This window comes from Canis lupus, chromosome 4 (assembly GCF_048164855.1).
Source record: "Canis lupus baileyi chromosome 4, mCanLup2.hap1, whole genome shotgun sequence".
NCBI lineage: Eukaryota > Metazoa > Chordata > Mammalia > Carnivora > Canidae > Canis > Canis lupus.
The window spans coordinates 74,632,334-74,641,909 of NC_132841.1; the positions used below are offsets into that span (position 1 = coordinate 74,632,334).

A 9,576-nucleotide genomic window follows, 5' to 3' on the forward strand; every position below is an offset into this window, starting at 1 on the left:
ATATATTTTCCACAATGAAGAATTAAAAAGCATTATTATATAAAATTAAGAATTGTAAAATAGCCGTTATAGTTAAAATAGAAACTCCCATGAGAATACCTTGTAAATAAAGTAGCCAAAACTCAATTTCATTGTGTCAAGATTAAGAACAGATAAAGATTTGACAAAACCTATCATCCCACAATGATTGATGTTTATAGTCTCAGTGAGTGTCTTAATATTCCCAAGGTTTCTTTCTCCTCTTATATAACAAGATGCTGAAAGCTGTTTTATTCTTTGTATTTCAAAACAGTTGTGTCAGTAGTTCAAAATTTCTGATTTTCTCAAAGCTTCTGATACAAAAAAAGTATAGCTGCTGGTTTTAACATAATTTAAGTCTAAATTAAAGAATATGGGTATGTGTATTGATTGTGTGTGTGTGTGTATGTGTGTGTATTCTATATTGTCTTCACTTTAGACTCCACAAAGGGCTCATTTTTTAAAAAGATTTTATTTATTTATGAGAGACACACACACACAGAGAAGCAGAGACACAGGCAGAGGGAGAAGCAGGCTCCATGCAGGGACCCCTATGTGGGACTTGATCCCGGGTGTCCAGGATCAGGCCCTGGGCTAATCCACCTTGTTGAGCCACCCGGACTGCCCACAAAGGGCTCATTTACATGTGCTGGCTCATGGCAGGATCCAGAGAAATAAACTAGGAAGAGGCACTTGACCAAAACCAGGGAGCTGATTTGCTCTTTGTATTAGTTTTCTATTGCTACCTAGCAAATTACCACAGTTTGCGCAGCTTAAAACCATATTTATTATCTCACAGTCCTGTAGATCAGAGTTCTGGGTGGGCTCAACTGGGTTCTCTGCTTAGGGTCTCACAAGGCTGAAATCAATATGTTGATGGAGGAGCATTCTCATCTGGAGGCTCAACTGGGGAAGAATCAGCTTTAGGGCTCATTCAAGTAGAATCTAGTTCCTTGTGTTTGTAGGACTAAACTGCTTATTTTCTTACTGACTGATGGCAAGAAGTCACTCTCATCTCCTAGAGTCTACTCTAAGATCCCTTTCATGTGATCCCTTCCACCTTCAAAGCCAGCAACCCTTGTGCTTTGAAACTCTGATTTCCTCTTCTGCTCCCACCTGGAGAAAATTCTTTGCTTTTTAAATTGCTCATGTGATTTGGTTAAGGTCACCCAGATAATCTCCCTTTTGATTAACTCAAAGTCAAGAAATTAGTAACCTTAATTAAATCTGCAAAATCCCTCTGCCATGTAGCATAGAATAATTATAGGGTAATATCAGAGGACAGGGATCATGGGGCCATCTTAGAATTTAGCCTACCATGCTTTCAGATTCAAGAAATCTAAGAATTATAATCATCTAAGGGCTAGCTTAGATCTGTGAGCCTTGTCCTCATGTAGTGGTTCTGCCATCCAAAGACAGGATGCTAGATATCTCTTACATCTTGGCCCAAAGCAAACCCCATTTCCAGACCTTTTACCCTTAGGTCTCCAAAACCTTATTCAGGGCCCTCATACTTGACAGGGCACTTCCTATAAGACCCCTCCGTGGAAACCTTGGTGCCATGCCCAGAAAGTGTGATGCTGGGGGGTAATTGACTGACACGTATGTGACATGGCTGTGTGCTCTGGCTCACACAGCTGGCTGTATGTCTGCACTGAAGGTCACACCTGTTTCCTGTTTTATTCCAGATTAGTAAGACAATGACCATGACCTCACTGCTGAGGGTGCTGATGAATATGCCTTCCCATTACCTCTGCCTTTGCATCAGCCACTTCATTGGATGGACTGCTTTCCTGTCTAACATGCTCTTCTTCACAGATTTTATGGGCCAGGTAATAAACATGTCTGTGCACAAACTCATTGACTTGCATATCAGTCCTTCACTCAGCACCTGTTGAGTTTCTTCTGGGCTCACCCCAAGGATGGGCACAGTAAGAATGTAAGGAAGAGTACTTTAAGGAGCTGTCTTATAGACAGGAACTGGAGAACAAGTTACTATACCCTAGAAATCTCTATGGGACCAGGACTTATCAAATACAACAAACAGGAAAGAATCAATGTGAGCTGCAGTAGTCATGGCAGGCTAAATAAAGGAGGTATAGTATAGTCTTGGCATTGAAAGGTGAATAGGAGTTGGACAGAGAGAGAAGAGGGAGAAAACATTCCAAGCAGAAATAGGAATGGCATTGTGGAAATGAGTCAGAAGAAGCCTGTTGGTTATACCAGAGGAAGGGTACCAGGGTTGCTTAGTCAGGTGGGGGCCAGATATTAGGTGGAAGGAAGGGTATTAATGATCCAGGGAGATACTGTTTAGACTTGATGGCATTAGGACTTCTTGAAGGTCCTTGAGTAGAAGTGTAAAAGGATGAAAGGGGTGATGTGGTCATGGGAGAATGAACTCTGTGTCCTGGGAAGGGCCCCCTGGGCAGGGACATGTCGCTCCTCAGGAAGGAGAAGCAGAGTACATGAAAGGGGGTCCCTACCACACTGCATTTGTATCTCAACAGCCCCAAATCTCTTTCAGATTGTATACCACGGGGATCCCTACAGTGCACACAACTCCACAGAGTTTCTCATCTACGAAAGAGGGGTCGAGGTTGGATGTTGGGGCTTGTGCATCAATTCCGTGTTTTCCTCACTTTATTCTTGTAAGTCTCTTCCTCCTCAAGGTGTCTTCTAGAAGGCTCTGGTATAGCAGAATATTGGATTTTATGTATTTATATGTATTCTTTTGCTCTTTAAAATACCAGATTCTTGAGGTGCCTGGGTGTCACAGTTGGTTAAGCATCCAACTCTTGGTTTCAGCTCATGTCCTGATCTCAGGGTTAAGAGATGAAGTCCCGTACTGGGTTCCTCCCTCAGCATGGAATTTGCTTGGGATTTTCTCTCCCTCTTTCTCTGACCCTCCCACTCATGCTCTCTTTCTCTCTTTTTCTTTCTTTCAAATAAATAAATTAAATAAGTAAAACATCATATTCTTGATAAATTATGGAAATCAGGAAAAACTATTCCCTTAGAAAGGACCACAGGAAGTATCCTTTTCCATACTGAATTCTATGTTATTTTCCTCATTGATTAAACTTTCCTTGGAATCCATGGGTTCTTGATCAAAGTTATCTAGAAAATAAAGGGAAACCTTGTAAACAAGTTAGTGAAGTATTGGATGCACAAGGGCTACAGTCCCAGCACTGACTATCAGGTCTATGTTCTACTGGAGAAAGATCACTGGTGGAGTTTCACAGATATGTTTATTAGATCTGTAGATGACAGACCATAGGAGGGATGGTTAATATGCTAGGTGACAGAATTAATGTGCAAAATGACCTTAGCTCAAGTGAGGGAGGAAGGCATGTCATAGGAGCACTGTTCCAGGATTAAGGATGACAACTTTCTTTCTCAGGTACCAGCTTTCCATGGGGACTGGAGTCCATTAACCCCTGCTTAGCTAAGTTTCAGTTCTAAAGACACTGCAAACAAAGAAATTTCTGTGATTGGTTTTATTTATTGTGTTTTTCTAAAAAAGATTTTATTTATTTTATTTATTTAGGAGAGAGAGTGCACATGTGAGGGGAGGAGCAGAGGGAGAGGGATAAGCCTATTTTGCGCTGAGTGCAGAGCCTGATGCAGGGCTCAATCCCAGGGATCCAAGATCATGACTTGAGCTGAAATCAAGAGTTGGCCTCTCAAGAGACTGAGCCACCCAGGCACCTCTGTGACTAGTTTCAAACATCCCAAACTAATGTACTATAACACTAGTATCATTTGGTGCCCAGCAATGTATACGGAAATCTCCAAGCTCTGTATACATTGAATTAAGTGAAATAATCTAGCCAATAAAATGTATGCAGGCCTCCCATTGGAATGGAATTGGAATGGAAATTGGGCTTCTAATAATAAAGGGAGCTCTCCTGGATTGTGGGGAGATAGCTGGACCCCAACTCAGAGCTCTAAGATTTGGGCAGACCCAGGGGACAGCAAGGTTGTGACCCAGGTGGTAAAGGGGGAAGTGATGGAGGACAATCCCTGTTAGCATTCTCAGGGGCACTCATTCTGTCATTGAAGTGTGCTTTTTAGGGGGAAGAGAGTGAATGTATATATTAACCCCTTGTCTGACCTCCAACTAGTCATAGCACAGCAGGAAACCTGCTGCAAGATAAAAAAAAAAAATCTCTTCAAAATATAGCACAACTGGGGAAAGGGAACCTAATACAAACATGTAAGTAATTCATGGCCTAGTAATCATGAAGCCATAAAATTTATTTTTTAAAAATTTATGATAACCAAATAATAGCGGCTTAAACCTTATATTTCTCCTTTTTCCCCCTTAGAGTGCATGAACTAAGAACATTCTTAGAGGAAGATGTCAAGTACTTAAAATAGAATCTGAGAGTTGTAGATTAAGGGTCTAATTATTCATCTCAATCCCTTTATGTTTTCTAGAGATGGGGGACTATTTACTACCACCTTCATTCTTGTAAGAGGAGCCCATTTTTTCCACAAGTAATAAGTATTTTAGTTTTGTGTCAATTAAAAAATAATTTTTTTCAAAGAATCCCTACGAGGGACCATTCCATTAGTCTAGTCTTAGTTCCATTTCATGGCACTTGAAAATTAAAATGCATGTTATTTTTAGGCCCCGTTGAGTTAAAAGCTCTGTGTACAATAAACTATTATTTGAATCGTTTTCCAAAGTTATTTTAATGTATAAACCAGTGGGATCCCTTTCACTTGAATTAGAACTAAAATTTTATTTATAAAATACCAACCAGCCCTTAAGGATCTTCAGGGGCTCTCCATGACCATAAGATAAAGTCAAAGTCCTCAGCCTGGCATTCCATGATTTTCAGTTTGGTCCGATTCGCACTTTGACCCCTCTCACTCCAGTTCAGATTCACTACACCTCATGACTCACTACACAGACTTCTTCAGCTCTGTGGATTTTCTACTGCTTTTGGTTTCTCCTTCTCCAGATGCTCTTTCTAATTCCACATCTGGACAACTGCTAATCATGCTTTTAGACTCAGCTCCAAAGTAACTTTGTCTGTTAAGTCTTCCAAGTTCTTTCCCCCTGCATTCCAACCCACCCTGAGCAAAATCAATCATTTCCTTCAATTCCAGAGTGCACCCTCTATTTTGGACTCATCACATAACATCAGATGAGAATCCAGAATTTCTATCCAGATGCAGTTTGGCAGGGCAATCTGGCTGCTAGGGTGAAGGGTGAGGTATGGTATTTTCAAGTTCCTTTTGCATAGCAAGCATACTCAGATCCATGAAAATGGCAATATTTAATACTGGAAAGTAGCCAATTTTTCATATCCTACAGTACTATTCATAGCTGGTGCTTAAATCCAGCATTTCCCTCCAATCCCAATGGGAGGCACAGTGTGAGGACATAACCACAACTGGGTATCAGACCCAGTAGAGGGCAAGTCAGCTTGGCCTTTACACATTGATTTCTCTTCATGGATAAGGGATTCTTTGCTTGGCTTTGTTCTGAAGTTACTTCTGTTTCCAAATAGCGCTTTATGCTTTTTTACCTTCTTCTTGTCTGGCCTATATAATTGGATGAGAGCATTTCCCCAGTGACTACTGATGGTGTCTTTTAAATACTGAGATACCAAAAAAAAAAAAAAATACTGAGATACCTAGATTACATTTTTTGTATAATCATTAAGCAAACAGAAACTGAACTAACTATATACTGCTCTCACTCTTAACCTTGACAACAGCTCCCTGGGGGATGGTATGGATTTAATAGAGAAAGCAATGTTGCCCACTTGTCATTTTCAGAGCTCTGATTTCCATAGGATGAGACAGTGTTTAGTTTCATAATATATTCAGTTGTAATCCAGGTTAGGTTTCTTGTCTATGTCATGTGAGTCCAACAGTTCTTTGTATAGATAGGGGAAATTTCATTCTTGAATAGACACATTTCAGGTCTTAGCATTCATCCCCTGGGTTCATGTGTTCCAGTAGAATGGTCAGGGGAAAGATAGGGAGCGTATAGATTAGAAACAGCTATTTAAAAAGAAAGAGCAAAGTTTTTTAGGGATCTCATTTGATCCTGGAGACAATCACAAAGAAGGGTTTTATTAATGTCTCTTCTTTTTTTTTTTTTTAAGATTTTTTTTTAGTTGAGGAAGCTGAGATTTTGAAAAGATAAGGGAATGGACAGATGGTGAGGGAGTCAGCAGTAGGGAGGTTCTGGGTACAGTGAGGGCCCCTCACCAGCCTGGGAAGTGTTGGCCAGTCAGGGAACCTGTCTTTAGATAAAGGACATTCTTCACTTCCTTCTCAGGTGTGCAGGTGATGTTCAGATGGAGGGGAAAGGACCAAATGGCTTGGATTATTCTTAAAATCTGGTTGTTTCAGTTTCCTCCAGCCTGACTTTGGGCCACGGGGCCAAGATAGGCCTGGATTGTTGTGTCCTATTAGGCTAGACTCTGTGAATCAAAAGGACCTACTTTTCTTCCCCGTCTTGCATCCCCACAATCCCATAGCCAATGTGGGCTTTTCCCACCTTTGCATTCTGTTGCTATTCAACTGCCTGCCGAACAGTGCCTGGTCCTTCCTTGTGGAAAAAGAAAATCAACCTTGCAAGGCAGTTTCTAGCCCTCTGTATGCACAGGATTTAAGATGGATTCCAAAAGCCATCTGTTTTTAAGCACAGATAAGGAGGTTCTTTTGTTCCTGACTCAGCATCAAAGGAAGACTCCTAAAAAAAAAAAGTGAATCTTCAAAAAGAAAGATTGTCTGAAATTACCAAGTGTTGTGAGGCACCGCCAGCTGTAATTTCTTTCTTTCTTCTCCCCACAGACTTTCAGAAACCTTTGGTATCCTACATCGGATTAAAGGGTCTTTACTTCACAGGGTATTTGCTCTTTGGCCTGGGAACAGGATTTATTGGGCTCTTCCCGAATGTCTACTCCACCCTGGCTCTGTGTACCATGTTTGGTGTGATGTCCAGCACTCTGTACACTGTGCCCTTTAACCTCATTGCCAAGTACCACCGCGAGGAGCAAGAGAAGGTGTGTCATTGAACCTCACCCCAAAGGCAGAGGGGGGGATGGGGTAAGAAAGTGTAGGGCAGAGCTAGAAAATAAGGATCTTGAAGCAGCAGCTTCACTGTCCTCTTTCCTCTGCAGCTCTGTGCACCTGGAGGGCAGTAGAGAGATACTGTTACCCTGTTATCTTTTTGGGGGGGAAAAGGGGGCTCAGGAATGCTGAGAAAGCAGCCCAAGTCATACAGCAAGAAAAGAAAGGGGAGCCTGGGGATTCTGACAACTGTCCCAATGTCCAGTTCACCTGCAGCTTTCCTGGGGGCCCCCACCCCCAGCGGCTGCAAAGGTGGAATTTCTGGGAATTATTGGTTAAGGGTAGGAGATTCCTAACCCACATTTCCCTTGGAGGCCAGGCTTTAGCAAGTCAGACTCTGTGGGGGGAGGAAAGCTGAGGTTGCAGGTGGTCACCCTACCAGCTGCCTCCAGGGAGGCCTGCCCCCATCTCTGTCTTGGAGATCAGGCTGGAGGGCAAGGCACCAAACTGCCCCCAAAGAACGGTAGGTTGGGTATTTCTGCTCCAAGATCAGCAGCTCTTCTTTTCAAAAGATGTAACTTTTTCTCTATGAAAATAGGTATAACATTTCCTTACTTGGCGTAGAGATAAAAATGCTAAAGAGATAACTTCAAGCTCACTCTGCCACAGTGTGAAGCTGAAAGACACTGAACACATTTCTGTGGTTGCAGTGCTGGCCCGCTTCTCTATCATTTGACCTGGCCAGTGCCACAGGGTGGAGTTGCAGAGGAGTTAAAAGCTTCCAAACAAGAGTCTGTGGCTGTTCTCGCCCCTGACGAACGCTGTCACTAATGTTTCCATGTGTGCAAGGGTTTTGCTGTTAGAGATAGTTACCGTGAAGAACTGTCCCTCCTGGGAGAAGGTTAGGTGGTATGAGGGCAAAAACACATAAGCTTTCGATTCAGAGAAACGTGGATTCAAATCCTGCTGCCCCTACTTTGCAGTTGTGTGACACTGGGGACGTTATTCATTTATTTATTAAACATCAGTTAAAATGAGTTCATTTTTAGATAAGGTTATATGTTCACATGGTTCAACAACCACAGCGATATATACATGTGGCTCTACCTACCCGTTTTCTATGTCCCTCCGGGGCCTACGTGTAAGCACTTAAGTGGTTTTTGTTTATCTTTCCAGCATTTTAAAATGAAAATCAAGTATGAATCTGTTTTCTTATTTTCCTTCTTGTGTTCAAAGCATAATGTGCATTTTTCTGCACACTGCTTTTTTTTTTACGCTTTAATTGTATAGGAATTATCATTCAAACTGTCAGAGCCTGAGCTTCCTAATCAAGCAAATGGGAATAATATGCCCACCTTATGGTGATTGGAAAATAGAATAAAACAAGGTAGTACAGGTGGCCTGCCTAGCATGCTGCCCACCTAGCACCTGGCAGAGACTCAAAAAATGGTAATTAGTATTGCTGTTGTCCTATGGGCATGGTAGTGTGTGCATCCAGGGAAGAGGGGAGGACAAAGAGAAGTGACACAATCAGAGAATCTTGCATAAGGCTAAGGCCTAGCACGTACAAGACACCAGATAAATGGCAACATTATCAACCAGTCCATACCAAGCACATTCTGAAAGGCTGAATTACTTTTTTTATATTGCTTCTCCTATGTAGATCTGTGCTTCAACACACTTCTTAATCATATTTGAACTTTTAACTCTACTGAAGGAAAGAAACGGGATATTTATTGAGTTTCTATTATATTATACCTACTGACTTCTTAGGAAGAGGTATTTTGCATATATTAATCATTTAACCTTCCCAGGCATTCACAGGGGTGTGTGAGACTTTGTGGCAGGTAGGAAAAGCAGCCTCATGCAGTTTCTTGGTGACTGTAAAGCAAGGACTGGGCAAACTACATCTCATGGGCCAAATGTGGCCCGCCGCCTGCTTTCGTACGGCTGGTGAGCTAAGAATTCTCTTAAAATTTTTAAATGCTATGTTACAAGAAAATCAATAGAAGGGTAACATTTGTGACAAGTGAAAATGATATGAAATCCAAATACCAATGTCCGTTAGGTCATATTGGAACACTGACTCGTTTATCCACTGCCGCCGCTTTTACACCACAATGGCAGCGTTGTGTGGTTGCAACCAAGACCATGAAAGGATTTCCTACCTGGTTCTTCACAGAAAAAGTGTGCCAGCTTCTGCCCCAATGGACTGTTCATGTAGATTAAATGTCTTCCTGTGTTTCTCTTGCAGAGACAGCAGGCCCGAGGAGGGAGCCTGGACAGCGGCGAGAGAGGGCAGGGCCTGGACTGCGCAGTCCTCACCTGCATGGTGCAGCTGGCTCAGATCCTGGTTGGAGGTGGCCTGGGCTTTCTGGTCAACAAGGCCGGGAGCGTCATCGTGGTCATCACGGCCTCTGCGCTGGCGCTGATCGGCTGCTGTTTTGTGGCTCTCTTTGTTAGATACGTGGATTAGGTCAATAAAGAGACACTGTCCCTACTCTCAGACACAGGGAAGTA

General features: G+C 42.3%; 1 protein-coding gene across 2 annotated transcripts in view; it reads left to right on the forward strand.

The window, feature by feature from the left end:
* The window catches only part of SLC45A2 (solute carrier family 45 member 2), a 30,180-nt gene extending 20,604 nt beyond the window's left edge, over positions 1–9,576 (forward strand). The window contains exons 4-7 of one of the 2 annotated variants that reach the window (XM_072824972.1): positions 1,707–1,850; positions 2,543–2,666; positions 6,838–7,049; positions 9,311–9,576. In XM_072824972.1, coding sequence (XP_072681073.1) covers positions 1,707–1,850; positions 2,543–2,666; positions 6,838–7,049; positions 9,311–9,532 — 702 coding nt within the window. In that variant the 3' untranslated portion in view covers positions 9,533–9,576. The remainder of the gene's footprint in view (positions 1–1,706; positions 1,851–2,542; positions 2,667–6,837; positions 7,050–9,310) is intronic. The other variant, XM_072824973.1, reaches the window with a different exon arrangement.